Source organism: Falco biarmicus, chromosome 7, assembly GCF_023638135.1.
Source record: "Falco biarmicus isolate bFalBia1 chromosome 7, bFalBia1.pri, whole genome shotgun sequence".
Lineage (NCBI taxonomy): Eukaryota > Metazoa > Chordata > Aves > Falconiformes > Falconidae > Falco > Falco biarmicus.
In genome coordinates, this window is record NC_079294.1 from 72,691,430 (window position 1) to 72,709,804 (window position 18,375).

The 18,375-nt window shown below is 41.4% G+C and overlaps 1 protein-coding gene across 10 annotated transcripts in view; it reads left to right on the forward strand.

The window, feature by feature from the left end:
• MYO9A (myosin IXA) overlaps nt 1-18,375 on the forward strand; it is a 184,152-nt gene that overhangs the window by 74,455 nt on the left and 91,322 nt on the right. For all 10 annotated transcript variants that reach the window (XM_056346113.1, XM_056346117.1, XM_056346120.1 and 7 more), the window contains 3 exons: nt 1,773-1,870; nt 4,523-4,649; nt 11,066-11,155. In XM_056346113.1, the coding sequence (XP_056202088.1) occupies nt 1,773-1,870; nt 4,523-4,649; nt 11,066-11,155 (315 nt within the window). The remainder of the gene's footprint in view (nt 1-1,772; nt 1,871-4,522; nt 4,650-11,065; nt 11,156-18,375) is intronic.

Genomic DNA, 18,375 nt, shown 5'->3' on the forward strand with positions numbered 1-18,375 from the left:
AGTAAGCAGGGGACCCACTTCTGCTGGGAAACTAATTCCCCTGGCAGGATATTAATGATGACTTTGGTCTGTAGGCATGGACTTTGTAATGCTTGTCTGCTCTAATATCAAGGAAACTCCTTTTTTTTTTTTTTTTTTTTTATAATTACTATCCATTTATCATCCATTAGGAAACAGTACAGAGCTGAAACACTACAGAGAGCATCCACTTTTAAGTAGATAATTTGTGAAAGGCCTTTCCATGCAGATTAATGAGTTGGCAATTGTTATGCAAATCGTTAATTAAATTGCCTTTGGCATAGATTGTGCTACTTCTGAGTTGTCTATGGTATTTTGCCATTGACTCGTGACTTAATTTTGGATGAATGATGCTATGAAATGAAATTGTCTCTTGGAATGTGAAGCACCAGTAAAAGCAGCACTTGATATACTTGAAAAAAAAATTTAAAAAGACGTATTTGCAGAACTTGTGGCTATATTATTGTTCTGCAGACCCCAGGTCTCACTGTAGTCGGTGTGGAAACTTCTCCAGGTTCTCCTCAGCCATATGTGTAGTGGCCAGGAAGCCAGTTCGCCAAGGTTTGAGTTCAGGAGGGACAACCTCTCCTGACATTTTGTAATGTAAATAATTGCATTGCTGATGCCTGCTGATCTGACTGATACAGTGCAGATGCCTTGGTTGCACTCCTTTGGATAATATATACAGCCAAATACCTTATACACATCTTAAAAAGGGTAATTTTCAATCATCTATTAATAAAAGGTGGAAGTGTCACTTTTCTAATGAGTATTTGCTCAGAACGCACAGGGGTGTTATTTTCTCCTTAAATTTAAAACCCTGTGTTCATTGATGCATAGTTTAAAATGGGTCTTACTGTTCAACATCTCTAAAGTCACTTTGTCTTTAAGTATTAAGTTGTTGTCCCTGAGAACCCTTGATAAAAAAAAAATTAATTTCTTGTCCTGTTAAACTTATCTAGCTTCTAGTTGAGGGGATAAGGCACTTCTGTGGGAGCAGTCTTCTGTGTTGGAATAGTTATCTTAAGTAAGAATTTCCCCCTATAATCAGTAGCCATCACTGTAATGATGCTCCAGAGTGGGATGAATCACTGATACAGTTGTGAGGCTTTAAATGCAGATAGGTGCTATAAGATGCAAAGCTGATACTATAAAATAGCTTCATTCTCTCTAGTCTTTATTTATGATTTATTTTATGTACTGTGAGTATGAGTGTCTTTTCAAGTTAACAGTCATCCTGTGACTACTTGGTACTTGTTTAATGATGTTCACTGTAGTATTCATGTAACCCTGCATAGTGCAGACTTTCAGAGTTATTTGGGCAAAAGTTTGAGTGCACATCCTCATATGTGATAAATATGATTTACAGACAGATAACAAAAAAAAAAATAATCAAAGTTTTACTTGACTACAGTCTTTCTGGTATTTAAGAAGAAAAATTCTGCCTTGCCGCTGGAGCTAATCTTGGTCTTTTATTGTATTGAATATGTGTTTCTTGCTGTATCTGCTGTGGTGCTGTGAATCCCCCTGTCCCTGGGCTGGGTGTTGGGGGTAATTAGCCACAGTTATTCCCTGTGAAGTCAGTACGGCCTCCTGGATATCTCGTTTCCTGGTGCTAGATTGGAAATGTGCTGGTTGCTGATAAAAGGTGTGGAGATCACTAAATGATATTTATGATTTGTTGACTCTGCCATCTGAACCTGTTCTGATCTTAATTTCTTTCAATGCTTAATCTTTCTGCTTGAACCCCGCAGGACTGCTTTTCCGTGGAAGGAGAGGACTTGAAGCATGACTTTGAGCGGTTACAACTAGCAATGGAGATGGTGGGGTTTCTTCCCAAGACTCGCAGACAGTGAGTTTGTTTTCCATATCAGTAGCTTGAGGATGGTATTAGTTGATATAACCTCCATAATCAGTGAGGTTGTTTACCGGGCTTCAGCTAATGTAACTGTTGTGCTCCACATAACGTATCGGGCTGGTCAGAAGAAATAATTAGCGAGGCACTAGCACAGGCTGCCCGGAGAGGCTGTGGGTGCCCCATCCCTGGCAGTGCCCAAGGCCAGGCTGGACGGGGCTGGGGGCAGCCTGGGCTGGGGGGGGTGTCCCTGCCCCTGGCACGGGTGGGACTGGGTGACCATTACGGTCCCTGCTAACCCAAACCGTTCTATGAACAATAACACTTGACCGTTCATACAATGAAGGAGTAAACAAAATCTAAAGATATACACAAAAAATGTCCTTCATTACTGTAGCTAACGATTCTCTTTATGCAAATGGAGCGTTGGCAGGAAATTGGCACCTTGGAGTATTTTTCAGCCATTCATTAATAGTCCTGCCTTACTCCGCATGTCATGAATCCAGATCCTGTTTTAATCAGAAATCCTCATTATTAGTCAACATACTAAATTTTTTGCATGTGCTTGCCAGTTCTGTAGATTTGTTTCCAACTGGCCTTTGTTCACAAATTCACTGGAAGGTGCTGGCTGGAAAATGGGACTTCTTAGTTGGGTTGCAATACTGCCTGCCACTGACTGCAAAGAATTACTGCTTCATATGAGGGCTATCTTCAACCAAAACCACAAAGCAATTCCTCCCTGTTAATTGTTGGCTTGAAAGTCTTAAGTAGGTTTGAATGAATTTGACAAATATGTTACTAAGGTTAGTAACAGGCCTAGAAAAATATGTATTAAAAAAAATGACCTCAAAGTGAGTGTTGTTTTGATGGCATAAGTATCGCTGAAAAACACATCAGCAGCAGGACACAATGAGAAATCTTGTGCTTTTTCAAGTCAGAATGTTCAAACAATAATTTAATGAATGTGGTTCCTTTCTGTCTGAAATCCTGGATGTTTATGTGGGAACAGAGAATTACTGCTTTGTACTAATGGCACTTGAAACCCTGTTCATCAACTTGGGTAAATGATGTTTAAGATGCTAACATACAGCTTTTTTTTCTCGCCCCCCCCACCTCAGTGGATTATCTCCTGTTCTTTTAAACACCGGTTTTCTTGCTTTTTAACATGTTTCTGAGCCAGCATTTAGAAACCCTTAACTGTCAGACGTCCTGCCTTCTGCTCCCACAAGAAATTTTCACCCAGCAATGTCTATTTTACATAAGCTCATCCCTTATTCCTAGCTTGCAATGAACCAGTTATGAAATTAAGACTGCTTTTTCTCTATCTGTTCCACACATGTGGATAAAACCAAGTATACGTACTTCTAGTGTAAATATGTTTATATGTCACCGTGCTTCCTTACCTTTCAGGAATCAGGTTTCAGCAACAAGGGTTTTCTGAAGACACTTTAGGGTACAATAGGGGAGTTTCAATTGACAGAGTAAAGCAACCAGTAAGTGTCAGGACTGAACAGAGGTGGATTTCATCAATTCATGCTTTTAATATACTGTGCAATAACTGTTCTTGGCACACAAGTTCATGTATTTCTCATAGTGAATTGTGCTTGTCAAAAAATACATTGGATTCTTTGCTATATGAGCAAATTTGTTCTGCTCTATGTTGTACAACTGTAACACAAAGAAGTAACCACCTCCAGCTGATTATAAAAAGGAAGGACATTTTAAGTATTACTATACTTTTATAAGTGTTTGTTTATAGCAAAACATGGGTTTTCACCTTTGTGGAAATAGTTACAGAAGAGAAATTTGTATAATTGCATCCCTGTAGTTCACGATAAGGAATCAGTATCCCTGTTTTAGAGAAAAGAAAGGACTGGCTTGGAGAGGTGGAGGTGTGTTGTCCAGACAAGCTGGTGGCATGGTGAAGAATCTAATTTGATATTACTTATTTTCATCTCCCCAGAAAATGTGGAAATAGGGACAAACAGAGTTTATAGCTGAAGTCAGCTGTGACTTGATAGTCTCAAAGAGCTATTTTTTTGGAGGAGAGACCAAATACCAAAAAAGAATAGAAAAAAGAAAAATCAGCTGGATAAATTTGCTTGAAGGGTAACATCTTTTCTCTGTCTCAGTATGCTTATATATTATAAAAAACATTTATGCTTTGTTATACAGGCTGCCTACCTGGGACTAGATCTGAGAAGGTGACAAACGCATGCGCCAGGGGACTAAGAAGGATCACCTGCATGTCTGAGTCTAGTCTCCCCCTTAATTTGGGCAATTGCATGACAGATATTTAATCTGAGTATCTAGGTTACTCGAGGATTTCTTTTTTTATTATAATATAGGGTGCCACTTCATGACCATGGGTTTGATGTGTTAAATGATTTTCAAGAAAGCTGTACCAATGCAAGTTTAGTACTCGATTAAGTGAAAATATTTTTTTACATGAGGCAAACTATATGCTTCATTTGAACATCATTTTTGAAGAAATATTTGAAGATTTGAGACACAAAACTGCTTCGGATTGAAAACGGGAATGAGTCAAGCGCGAAGACAGCACTTGGATATTTGGGGATGTGGTTTGCTTTTTCATTAGCTTTAAGAAAAAACAACCAAGTGAAAAGGAATTCTGTCTATTTTCTTTAGAATTTTCTCTCTCTTATCGGCGATACTACACCTGGGTAACATCCGTTACAAAAAGAAGACTTATCGGGATGACTCCATCGATATTTGTAACCCTGAAATACTACCTATTGTGTCGGACTTGCTGGAGGTAAGCCTTCGCTTTCTGTCCTGTAACGTTCACACCAAGTGAGCCACCTCTATTTTATATTTATTTATAGAATTTTATATATATTTATAGAATTTATTTTCTGTTTCACTGGAAAGTTCTCGTGTTAACATTCAAAGGGCTGTTCATGTTTGCCAGTGAAAAGTAATGAAGATTTTTTTAAAGAGGTTTTTCATGTGGGGTTTTTCCCCCTACTTCAGGTTTGACAGAAAATACTGTTTCTGTGGTTAAAATTTGAAAGAACGCAGACCAGTTCTAGGTGGAAAGCAGACATTCCATTGAATGCAGTAGTTTCTTCAATTGCCAACTCCCTCACCAGAATTCCCTGATGTTCTTGAAATCTGTTGCAATACTTGTGTAAGAAACTAGAGCAGTTCTAAGACCATCAGCCCACTCTTCTGGTCCAGGTGGTGGCTGAAGAAGGTGCTGAGCTCACTCACTGTGTTTTGCTGTTCTGCTGTTACCCTGCCAGCATCCACAAACGTTGTATTAGAGATGCTGGAGACTGCATCTCATCCCTTTAGTACATATTCATGGATCTATTATCCATACGTTTATTTAGTTCTTTTGTAAACCTTTGGATGCTCTGTTTAAGACCCTTTACCAAAAGCACTTTGTGAGTCACTGCTGTGCCAGTATCGTTTGGGAAGGCTTTCCAGGTCTCAGCCTGGATGGCCCAGGTCTGTATCCTGTGTATTTCTGTGAATCTGTGCAAAAGAACTAAGTAAATTCTTAGGAGAGCTGCTCTGTTAGCCCAAGCGAGTTAGGAAGCTGTGGCATTACTTCTTCATGAGAAGAGTCTTCACTTCAGTGAGCGAACTTGTCCTGCACTTGCCTTGCGTGTTCAGAAGTGGAGCTCAACACCTCTTGATGTGGATATAGGTGGCCAGAACTCTCCTTGCCATCTCACTTGTCTTGAGATGCTCAAAACCACTAGTAACTCCAAAGAATACTGAGATGTTATACTTGTAGTTGGTTAAAACAGCTATTATCTTTATTCCTTTGTACTTGCTGGACAGCATGGAAGGTTAATTTTTGCTAATTTTTTGATAGCATCAGAAGGTAACTTTGTACACACGATGCTCTTCCCATTCCTTCTCTTAAATGACAGTTGCGCTCTCTCACTACCTAAAGAACTTGGGCATTGGCTCTCACCGATTTTCATAGCATTTCTTTAATGCTTTGAATTCAGGGAGGGAAAAGCTTCTGTAAAATATGGGTGTAAGCAGCTGGATACTCTTTGCATCTTGGCCTTGGGGACTGCAGAAATAAACAGAAGGAAAATAAGAGTTTGGAGGAGAATATTGTTGATGTTACCCTGTTAAAATGGCCGTAACAAGACTGCCAAGTCATTTAAGAAGTAATTGTGTTTTAAAAAAGCTTTGAATAAGAGAGTGACTTGGAGATCTGGAAAAGTTCCAGGCTTTGGGTCTTTGCCCTGGCTTTCTTCTGCAAACAAACCCTTCTGCAACATCTGCGTGCTGTAAGGTATCGGGTTATTTTTTGCACGTGTACATGTGAAATGATGCATCGGTTCAGCCGTATAGATCCATTGGTGCCTTAGTGCCATGGTCTGGTACAGCACAGAGCATGGACACCATGCTCACTTGCAGACAGTGTCAACAATATGTCAAAAAATCCCAACCCCAAACATACGTAGAGAAGAGGCTTGATCTCTTTGTCTGAAACACTTGGTTTCTTTTTCTTTGCAGACCTGAATAGATCTTGTAATGCTTATTCATATCTGATCAAAAGGGAGGACTGAAGGGTTCACAGATGAAACACCGTTTCAAAGAGCATCTAATGCACTTTATTCGTTAGCTACTTACAACTCTTAACAGGATACAGTTTCGCTTTTCACACCATTGTTGCTAAAAATATGAATTGGCTTGAAAAAGTTATTAATCCCCTCTCTAGATCCAGACATTACTTGCTAAGAATGAAAAATCATCTCAGAATAAAAGTAATATCAGTTGACAAATAGTTGAACTTCTTTTTATACAGCCACTAAGTGTTTGACAGTCTTGAGCATAGCAAATTGATGGAAAAAACCAGCTCTTCTCTGATCTGATTCTTACTTTGCGTTTTGTTTTCCTTAAATGACTTGCTGGATTTATTCACTCAAAGATTTCACATGGAAAATAGAAGAAAAAAATCCATCTGGACTTGGTGGGAAGGCTCTGAGAAGCAGGAGCTGAATTGGCCATCTCTGAGACCAGCGAAGAAGAGGGGATGCGAAGGTCCTCCTTCACGGCACCGATGGGCGGTAGCCTTCATGGGGAGGACAGAAGACAACAGCCTGGCTGAAATGAAAAACTTATGGAAAGCTGAGGTGTTTTCCCCCTCTCAGGGAAAGTCTGGCCCAAATTATCCTGAGCAAGCTGGTTTACCTTGGAGCCTCTGAGCCTTTAAGGACATCTGGGGGAATTTCCCTGCTGCAGCAGCTCGTGCAACAACACTGAACAACTATTCTTCCTCTGTATAGTGATATTTGCATCCCTATAAATGAAGCTAATATGCAAATTTTTTGAAGGCATGTGGGAGATGAGGATCTGTGATGGATTTGATTTTTCTTAGATATCAACAACCCCATCCAATATGTTTTCGGTTTATTAAAACATTTAGACCGGCTTTTGTTGAATAAGTAAGCTGCAATATAGGATTTTGGCCAGATTCTGCAGATCATAGTTTCATTTACAGTAAGACCCTGATTCCATTTTTTTTTTTCCAAGAATAGACATAGTGTGTGGATTATGTGAGGCTTTTGGCAGGTCTTTCATGGCCTTTGTTTAAACTTTGCTGAAACGCCGTGCCATAGTGTGATGGCGAGGCTGCCTGATGGATTGAGCAGATGTGGAGTCCTGTGCATGTGCTGCAAATGTCACGGGTCCTCTGCAGGAATTGTAGAGGGTTGTGTAAAACTGGGGAAAATACTTGTGTTTCTGGGAAAAAGTGGAAAGGCTCATTTGTGGATTTATTAACAAAATCAGTCTATTAGAAGTGATCTAGGGTCAGTTGACCTTGAGAGACTTTTTTTTTTTTTCCCATTAGAAAAGCAGGAACGTTTTAATCGTGTGTATTTAGTAATACTGTAAATTATTCCCATGGATGGATTGTTAAAGAAGGCAAATTCTGTCTTTGCTCAGTGGAGCACTTTTATGTTCAGTTTTTAGGCTTAGGTAGCCAGCCTCAATGCAAGTGAAGGTAAATCTAAGTTAACAAGTGTCCTAAATTAGTTTTTCCAGATCTCTTTTTGCATCGATGATGTTAGCTTTTGGAGCTAATGTCTATCTCTGTGGGAGACTTATGCGTTCAAGTTCTTTTTCTACTAAAAATTGTCTTTAGCTTACCAGAGGGATCCTGCAGACATTGCACTTCTTGTGGTAAACATCTTGGAAAGTAATTGGGGAGCAAACGGAAGGTGGAAATTACAAGGCAGGCAGTGCTTGAATCCAGCCTTCCCTTCTGGATCCATTTTCCAGATAAAGTTTTGGGGATCATAGAATGGTAGAACGGGTTGGAAGGGACCTCTGAAGTTTATCTAGCCCAGCCCCCTGCAATGAGCAGGAACATCTTCATCGAATGCAAAGGTCTGAGCCAGAACTCAAGTCAGATAACTTTCTGGTTGTTTGAAAGAAAGTCTGAAGAAAAGGTTCAGATCATTTTTGAGAAGAACTGATAGAAATCTGAATTTATTTTCTGTTAGTCTACACCAGGCAGCTTTTGAATGAGCACTCAGCACTGTAATTCTTTTCTCAAATATGTGAGGAGAGACAAAAAGTGATGTTTTCTTGCTCTCAATTTGGAAATGGTTCGTTTTTCTTCAGCTGCTATAACATAATACCCCAGCATTACTGGAGAAGCAGTCTCCGCCTGCCTTGGCTGGAGCCCAGCCCTTGTGGGAGCCTGCTGGCTGGCTGCTCCCCACCACACACCGCTGACTTTTATGGCCATGGCAGTGTTGCTGGTCATTCTTCACTGGGTTTTAGAGCTCTAGTCATACAGCCCTCTCAGGGTTGGTTCAACTTGAATGTGGCAGTGAAGTCTTAAATCTGTATTTTGTCCCTGTAATCAAGATATGAACTCCTACAGGCCGTGTAGCTTTTTTTATAAGGGAAAGCAGGACTTGCCCTTTAGCACCAAAAAGCAAAAACCCATGAAATGTAAGATAGAAGTGTAACTCCCAGGGCACGAAAAAAAAAAAAGTCATGTTCTCCTCTTTGCTAATCTGTTAGGATTCTTTTTGTGTCTATTTGTACATCCTATGCTTCTTCCTCCAGTAAGCATAATGCACTCAGAGTGGGGAAGTTGCAAGAGTCTCCATGCACCAGGTGTCCTTAGACATTGACATGCGCCAAGTTTATCTTTAGAAAGCTCCTATGGCTCCTCATTGGCATCAGGAGTCAGCCATCTTCAAGCTGTGTCCTTAAATGAAGATTAGGATAATTTGGCTGTACCTGTGGTGTTGGCTCTCAGAGGTGATGAAGCAATCAAGATCAAGCTCTGCTGGGTGGTAAATTGCAGGCAGAGACCCAGGGAGATGCAGGGATTACCTTCCCATCCTTGCCAAGTGTGTTTTTGTATGAGAAGCTGATTTGATGTGAGCCCTCCAGGTCAGCTCACAGCAGGTCTGGAGATGAAGGATGTACATCTGCAGGTCTTGTCCATCAAGAGTGCAGAGGGAGAAGGAAACCAGGGTGAAAGTTAGATGGGGATGGTGAAGGACAGCACGGGTAGTTGTTTAAAATGCCCATGTTTGCTGACAATTCTGAGACTTGGAAGTATTTATATTGTTTAGGAACATTACATTGGGCTGTTTTGATTAGTAACCATCTGATACCCCTCTGCCTTGTTGCCTTTGATAATTAAAAAAAGCCAGCTTGCAGGCTGAGGATTTGCAGCATCCCTGAAGTGGGAAAAGGATGGTGTAAAACTTGCAAGCTGTGCAGCTGAGGGAGGGAAGTTGATGGTCCTGCAGTTGCAAGCTGCTGGAAAAGTGTCCACATTTTGCCTGCAGAACTGAAATAAAAAAAAAAAAAACCACAAAACTGTTTTGCTGAATGTAGAGGAACAGAAACCAAATGTGAAAACTTGCAGTGGATTTTCACATGAACCAGAAAAATTCCTCTCGAGCTTGAAAGGTAAATGCAGATCATGGGAACTGGGGGCTCTAGAGTATTGCTGAGGACTAAAACGAACCTCAAGGTGTTGATGTTTGATTTCCAGTGACGTAGAACTTGCTAGCAGGTGAAGGTCATACACAAGTGACTATGTGTTTTGTACTTTCCACACCATGGCAACAAGTTCTTATTAGTGAGGGTTGCAGTAAAAAGTCAATTATATAAAATGCACTGGAGCTTATCAGGGAGACTCCCATGATGATATTTTTGGTACAAAGTAGTTTTTTGTACAGAACAGCATCATTATTGTGATGGTTTGTGAGATTTCATAAGTTCCACTGTGGTGTTTGCATTGCTCTTCATACTAATTACTGGATTAAACCAATGAGTCAAAGTACATAAACCACTAAGTTTCCAATCATCTGCATCAAACCGGAAACTGTTTCCCTCTAACTTATGTCCAAGTGTATTGTTGTCTATTCTGCTAGAGAGGGCATGCTTCTGAATTTCTCCAGGGAACATCAAAATAAGAGGGACCTGAAACTGGTTGGAAAAGAGGCTTTCTCCCATCAGTTTGTGGCATGTACTGCTTAATTTGTTGGCACTGGTAACCTACTTGCTGAAGCACCTGTGTTTACACAAATGATTTTTTTTTTTTTTTTTCCCCCCTGCTAACTGCTTTCTGTTGTGGCTGATCAGAGATTGTGGCCTTCCTGCCCCCTGGGAGCTGGTGTCTTTAGGGACTGGGTATCAGGTGTGAATAGCAGAGTAAATATCAGATGCTTTTCCAAAGGTTTCTTCCTCCTCCTAATTCCTCCCCACCCTGAAAAAACCCTGCTCTCAGATGTCTCTTAAAGGGATTACACTGTTTTGCTAATTTGTTGAGTAATTTTTAATGATGTCATCTCGACAACACTAGAAAGTTGACTTCTTTTGCCAACGAAAAGTGTGGGAGGGAGAAGCTGCACCAGGAACAAAGGAAACCAATGGGAAATTGCTCGAAATGTGATGACTGAATGGGGAAAATCAGATTCCCTTGAATACTGTGGTGTCTGATTTCTGATGCTGAATTTACGTGCTGAGTTGTCTCCTCCCAATGGCTAGCTTGTTCTTATGCATTGAACATTAACTCTGCAAGGGCTGGCAAAAATGTTTTAATTTTTTAAATCAAATTTATCTATTTTAAATTTGTGACAGTGTTTACACAATACAAATATAAAAATATATTTTAAAAATTTATTCTTGGAATAATCATTAACATCAAGATTTTTGTTCTAGGTGAAAGAAGAGATGCTGTTTGAGGCCCTGGTTACCAGAAAGACAGTGACAGTAGGAGAGAAGTTGATCTTGCCATACAAACTAGCCGAGGTCTGTACATGATGCCTATTATTAAAAAGGCAACGCTGGGGGTGGTTTTCAATGCTTTGAGATGTACATTCAGCTCCACTAGAGTTTCTTACCAGTTTTTATTTATTTACCTAAAAATAACATATGAGAAGGTAATGAGTATGAATGTAGGAAATGATTGACTTTACCTTCTGCACCATTCCTGGAGAGCAGGTTTTGGGCTTTATTCTGTGCTAGTCTTTAACTGTTTTAAATGTTGTTTAAATTTGAACTGGTTGTGTGAATGTTCTCCAAAGCAGAACTGTGCATTGCTGAGTATATATGGTACAAGTAGTAGTCTTCATATGTTCCTTAACTGTAGTATTGATTCATCCCACAGCAGAGCAGTGGCTTAAGACCAACAAAATTTTTGGTGGGGTTCTACGTGTCTGTTAGTCATGGATCTTGTGTGGGAGTAGCTTCTTAGGAGATTCCCATTAGCTTTTCTTCAGACATCTCACAACCTGGGTCCTTGCAGGAAGCTTTGGAGCAGTTACAGCCCCATCAGCCTCCCTCAGACCTGAGTGTAGTCTGCACCACTGCTAACCACGGGGCTGGCACTGCATGAAATGTTTTAACTTCTCTATTATGGTCTGTCTCAGGGTTACAATGTCAGCAAACATGTTTTTTTCTAAATATGTAGTTTCCTGGAATCTTGAGTTACATTCTGTGGCTGGTAAACAGAAACACCTCTTTTTTTTCTTCTAATATTCTCCAAAGTCTGTAAGCTCTGCTCTGCTGTGGTACTTGTTTTGGCTGTTTCTGCATCTAGTGTTCTCGTATCCCTCTGCCAGTTTACGAATGTTAGGCACCACATTGCACCACACTCGGTCCCCGGGTTCCCCTTGTCATGTGGTTGTATGAGAATCTGCACCATCTTGAGCAACGTCTCCGAGAGCAGTCTGTTGTGTCACAAATAAGTGAGCACAGGATGTGTTGTCGTGAGGGTCAGCTGTAGATAATTCAGTTCCTTTTTTCCAGGAAAAAAAGAATAATTCTCCCCTTTTGCAATTTTGTGTTTAAGCTCAGTAACTGTTAACTGAACTTTAATCTTTAAAAGTGAAATGTTGCCTTTGTGCAAGGCTTGAATCTCCTGTAACAAAGGGCACACAAATGCTCTTGCTGTGTCTTTGTGATGGGTGTATAATGGATGTGGTGTTTGTACTTTTTTCCTGCATCTTAGGCACAGGCTTGAGAAATTGGTAGAAAAGTTTAAAATGTAACTGTAACCGGCCTTCTGCTGGAGGTTACTTCCCAACAGCTGTGAAGATGGAACAATGTGCAGCGCTGGGCCTTCAGCCACCTTGCTGCAAGGCATGGCAGGCTGCATTAAACTGTTTCTTCTAATGTTTTAACCTGGGCCACCAGGTTTTGTATTGAAGCAGCTCACAACAGTCTTACCTAGATGCTCCTTGATTTCTGTTGAGATCAGAATCCCTCTTGCTGCCTAAACTGCCTGAGCATGAATTTCTCAAGTGCTTTCCAGAATGGTTTTGGTGATGTCTATGCTCACAAATCTCAGGTACTCACTTAGAAAGGTTTGTCACCAATAACTAGTACAAGACATGAAAGGCGAAGGTCTAGTGATTGTGGTGACTGTGGGGTAAGACAAAGGAGCACAAGGCTCTGGTGGGAAAGGTTGATGTAATCTCCATGACAGAACCATTTTGTAAGCAGCTATGAACTGTATTAAGAAAAGATAGGCACCACCCATGTGTTTCATTCGCTGGCCTTACAACATTAGCATCCTGACCACCAAATTTTACCTGGCAATGGCTTCTCTCTGCTGGGAGGTTTGCTGCTGCTTGCTCATGCTCGATGTACTAGCGCAGAATTGGAGATGCTCTGACTGGAACCTCACCATAATAAGAGGTCTTCTCCTGGTCTTTGTCTGGCTGGGGCAGTAAGAGAGGTGACTTAGATCAGATCTGTCTGAATCGGGGAGGAAGAGTAAGGTTCATTTGACGTTTTGGGACTTTACAGAGAATATCTGATAATCCCACTCATGACTAATTGGATTGTTAGCTCATTGGTTCCCAACAGTGCCGGTTATTCTTCTTGTGTGTTTTACAAAAGAGCATTATAGTTGGCTCAAATGGGTGGAGTGATTGAGGTTTTGAGGATTTTCAGACATGACTGTCCCACCACAGTTCCTATAACTCAGAGGCAGCTGCCTTTTCTGATAAAGTGATGATGTATGTAGCAGGTACTTTATTTTTTGGATGCTGAATGTGTGATGTTTTTTGCATGGCTTGTTGATACACTGAAGGTTTCAGAGCAGTTTGTCTGGAAAAGACTACTGCAGTGGCTCTCAAAAAAGGATTGTAAAAATGTCATTTTGGCATGCGCTTGCTTTTTTATGCCATCAAGAAGAGCAGCTTGGATCTACCAAGTGCATTCCAAGGCTTTGAATGATTTTATACAGGCAGCCTGTACAGTGTAGCAGTTATAAAAGAAGAGCAACAACTCAGCAAAAGAAGGAATTCTAGGAAGTTTTATTTGGTTCTGAAATCTACTGTCTTGCCTGTGAGTGGAAATAGTACGTTATTGGGCTCTCTAGGTGAAATGGGATTAAATAGCCTTGGGCTATTCTACCTCCAGCATCACTGATGAGACTGCCCAGGACAGCGGGAGAGTTTGTTGTTGAGGAGACTGATCCTGATGGAGCCATTGGCTCTGTAGGTGAGCACTCACAGACCTGGGTTCCTTGGTTGTCTTCTATCTCTTCCTAAATTTTTAGTTACTAGCAAAGAGTTAGAAGTATGGTGCTTTAATTTGAAATAAACATTATTAAGTAAAAAGCCTTGAGAGATCTTACATTTGGGGTGGGTTCCTGAGCTTTGATGGAGGTTCCTATGTGCATCTGCTCCATACTAAAGACACATACTGTATTCAGCGTGGGTGGCTGGACATGCCCCTGGGGGTTCAGGCATTGTTTCACTTTCTCTGCTCTGCACAGGGGCTGTCATTTGCTGATCCCTTTCATCAGACAGTGTTGAAATACATGTGGATGACAACTCAACATAGGAATACTTTCCATGGAATGGCTAATGCTAATGTGATCATTCTGTGACCACAGCCTGGCTCCTGTGAGATCTATAACCTCAGGGTCCCTGTGTGACAATTGTCACCCTCGCCTTAATAGTCTTGAATGGGCAGAGGAGATGTAGGTGGCCTGGAGTAATCTTTTCCTTCAGAGGCTGGGACACATTAGAGCTGAGATTGGACTTTATTATACCAAGTCAAGCCTTTTCTCTTCCATTTTCCCGAGCTGTAGTCCCACAAGCACATGGAGGGGACGCCTTTGTTGGATTTGCAGTGATGCTGCATTCCTCTCTGTCTGCATGCTTGCTCACTGCGTTGTTATTGTGTGATGATTAGAAACACTGTCCTGTGCTTTGGGACTTTTTTTTTTCCAGCAGTGGTTTGAGCACTTGGCAACAATCAGGCGCTCTTCCTGGGTTTGTTCTGTTCATCTTTGCAGTAATTTATGTAAAACTAAATATTTCATTCTGGCACATTTTGATGCTTGTGTAAAAGGTACTGTAAAATGTCCTTGTGGAGACAACTGGTGAACGGACATCCATTAGCCTGAAGCCTACAGTGTCGAAGGTGACAACAGCAATTAACAACCATCTCCTCTCTGTTAATCCATATTGTGCTACTTACAACTTTTCTTGATGGCTTTGCCCCCATGAGTCATGTTGGGCTATGCCACAGCGAGTTGCATGCCGTTTTTTAGTTGGGCTTAAATTTTGGCTTTGCCAACTCTGTTTCTTTCAGTAAGTAAGGCTTCTTCAGTCTTGCCTGCATACAGCTGTTCTGCTGGATGACCTTGGAGGACCTAAATCAGGTTAATGCGTTAAAATGTTGTCTTGAAGTCCCACAAAGCAAAAGCACTGCCTCCTCTGTACCAGGAGTTGCCAGTACAGTCATCTTCAACCGAACAAGTTCTCTTCAGCTGATAAAATTCTAAGTTCTTCCCAGCACACAGAGATTTTGGTTTACTTTATTTGGCCCAGGGGGGTACAAGACATGCAACGGCAGCGTCTGCTTGAGCAGGGCCACAGCCAGCAGCAGATAAACTTGTGAACTGAGCTCCCATTTCAAGGTGTGATCGGTTGTTTCTTGGCGTGTAGTCAGTGCCTGTCCTCAGGGCATTACAAGGGTTATGGAATGAGCATGTGGTTCTTCAGGAAGACTCTGCAAAGTGTAATGTGCCATCAGATTTTTCTGATTGTTCAGTAAATTGTGTTGTATTGTTAAGAGGTTGTATCTGACCATGGCGTTAACATTCAAGTACATTCCTGCATTGCTGGAGCTACTGGTATTTCTGAAATGAAAAAGAGGCAGTCAAGGAGAGACCTGGCTTTGAAGGTAAAATTCAACACTGCTCTGTAATTGCAGCCTCTCCTTGCTGTGGCACTGATGGCAAACGTGGGCTTGATAGTAGACACCACGTATCTGCAGCCCTGCAGGGAGAGCTGCCCGTTGGCTCTCAGTCTGCATCTCCAGCACTTGTCGAAATTTAAATGAGTGAGGACACCACATCCATAAATAATGCTTATATTTACCTCTGGCAGCTGCCTCTTATCTTCAGAGCCACACTGGCTTGTCTGCCGCAGAGCTGCCTCCTGAAACCATTCACTTTTCCTTTTATAGTAGCTGGATGGTATTTTAATGTGGTGTTTGGAATGACTGCGTAATTTGGTCTAGTGCTAAGGTTTAGAAGCTTTACACTGTAGATAAACTTGGGGAAAAAAGGCTGCATGGACATGAAAGGCTGCAGTTGTGTTCGGAGGTCTGGGTTTGTTGTCCAAACCAGCTGCCTATGTCTTTATCAAGAATGAGATGGTGCATTAATGGAGCTAGCAGCAGTTAATGCATTTCCAGAGAAATCATGGTGTATCTGTGGAGGGTGAGGACAGCATTTAGTAACAGTGAGCTGGCCAAGTCCACTTCATTTAGCAAATCAAATGCGGTGGTAAGGACCCTTCGAAAAGACATTTGACTACGGGAGCAAGAGAGCCATCAGTGGTGTCTGGGATGGTCAGAGTATTTGATTCAGGTCTGTCTTGAACGCTGGGATCTCTCTGCAGCCACAGTATTCTTCTTCCTAATAAGGTAAAATACAGCAGGCACACAGATGAAATGAGGGAAAAAGGATTTTAATGGCAACAGAATAATAACACAGGCTAGGGGTTGCTGTTGTCCTTCCCCAAGTGCCCCTCAACTCCAGACTCTAGCATTTTCTTCATATATTATTATGTGGATTTTTGCACTTCTCCTACTGAGGTAGGGAAGTTTCATAAGCCACACTTCAGATATGTAAAAGAAAAAAAAACAACAACCAAACATGATAAATATTAAATGGCTTAGCTGATGTTTGATAGGAAACACACAGCCAATGCAGGAGCAGAGCACTTTAGTAAAATCTTTGTGGAGAACTTGGGAGTTGTTAAAAATTTTTATCTTGATCCTTCTTGTATAATCTGAGCATCATCTTAACCTGTGCAAGGCACTGCCCTTCTGGGCTGTGTCTGTCTTCCTGCTTCTATCTAAATAATTCAAAGAATTCAGTTTTTCCCCATTTCCGCTTACTGCAAGTCTCCAAGGCCATTAGTTGAAGCACGTACCTCTCTCGTATCCATTCAGCATCTTGGCTGGTGGTACCCACTCCCCCTTTGCATCATGCCAGAGGTGAGCCCTGTGTCTGAGCCCCTCAGCCGTCCCCACCATGTTTCCATCCTGTTTGTTCTGTGTGTCAGGCTGGTGTCTGCCACCTGCTTCTCTGTTTTTCACCAGTCTCTGTGCTCTCCCATGTTCTTCATCGAATGAGGAAAAACTCATTATCAAAGTAAATACATCTGTTAGTGAGTCCTCTTTTACACTGCTCCAGAAAATAGTTTTTTCCGTGATGTTTCCAATTAATTTAGTTCTGATGGTATTTCTTAAGTGAATGACTTTGCAAAAAGATGTCAGTTTAGCAGATTTTTGTAGCTTTCAGCCATTTGTGACCAAGGACATTTTATCCCTAAGGGTGGGTTAGTTAATTCATTCACACTTCCGGAAGAAACCTGATGTGAAATTGGCCAACAGAATGGAAATAAAATATGTGAGAAAACTTCTTGGGCAACAAGTGACCTGATTCTTCCCTCCCTTTAATTTTGAAAGCTGTTAGGAGCTAGTTGTCTGATGTGATGTCACCATAAATATGACTTGTGTTTAATTTAATGTGTGTTCATAATTGCAACTGGAAAATGGTTGTCTTAAAAACCAGAGAACTGAAGGGGACTGGGTTGTATTCCCGGGGGGGGGGGGGGGGGGGGGGGCCTGCAAGCAGATGTTGTGGAGCACAAAAAAAGAGGCATGTTATTTCCTGCCCCTATAGCACTCTTCTATCTTGTGACAGCAAGACTTGGAATGCAAACATTTTTTTAAGTCCCTCCGCACTGCCCTAAGTATCCCTAGTTCCTTGGGGTCTGCTAACATTCTATGTAATGCCAAGATATTTTGAAAATTTTAATTTGAAAGGTTTTATAGGATGTAATGTGCCATCATACCTTTGCTTAAATGGCTATATGCTATTTAGCAAATGAGTGTTACAGGCAGGTGGTTATGTGGCCATGGCTGGACACCGTTGAACTGTTCCGTGATGGTGTGCAGAGCACTCAAATTGCAATTGAATCTGTGAAGCGCTTTTTGTTCTGCATAAATATGTGCAGCTATAGGTCCATGTGAAATCAGCTAATGATTAGTTAGAAAAGCATTTATGCAATTCAGGTTAGATTTGCTAACCAAAATATTCAGTCTCCTGAAAACCTGCTATGGCAGAAAAAAGCAGAGGGTAATGAGCATTGAACTGTGGTTTTAGTATGACAGTAAAGCAGGAGAAGACAGTCCAGGTCTTCTGTCTGCCTTTGCTGAGGGCTGGGCAGCCTCGCTTTGTCCTTTGTCTCAGATGTTCATCATCCCTGGGTCTGTTCTGGCTCAATTAACCAACCTAGAGAAAGTCCTTGGAGTGGAAGGAGAGTTGGGTTTGTGTCCTTTTGATAAGCTCAGTAGAAGTCTAGTAAACACCAGTATTGTGCTGTGTGGAGAACGGGGGAGAGGCGGAAACCCTTCTTGCCCAGGAGCGGTGGGGTAGGCACATGTCTCCGTTCCGGTGGCATGATGCCATGAGACTTTTTTTTTTTCCATGT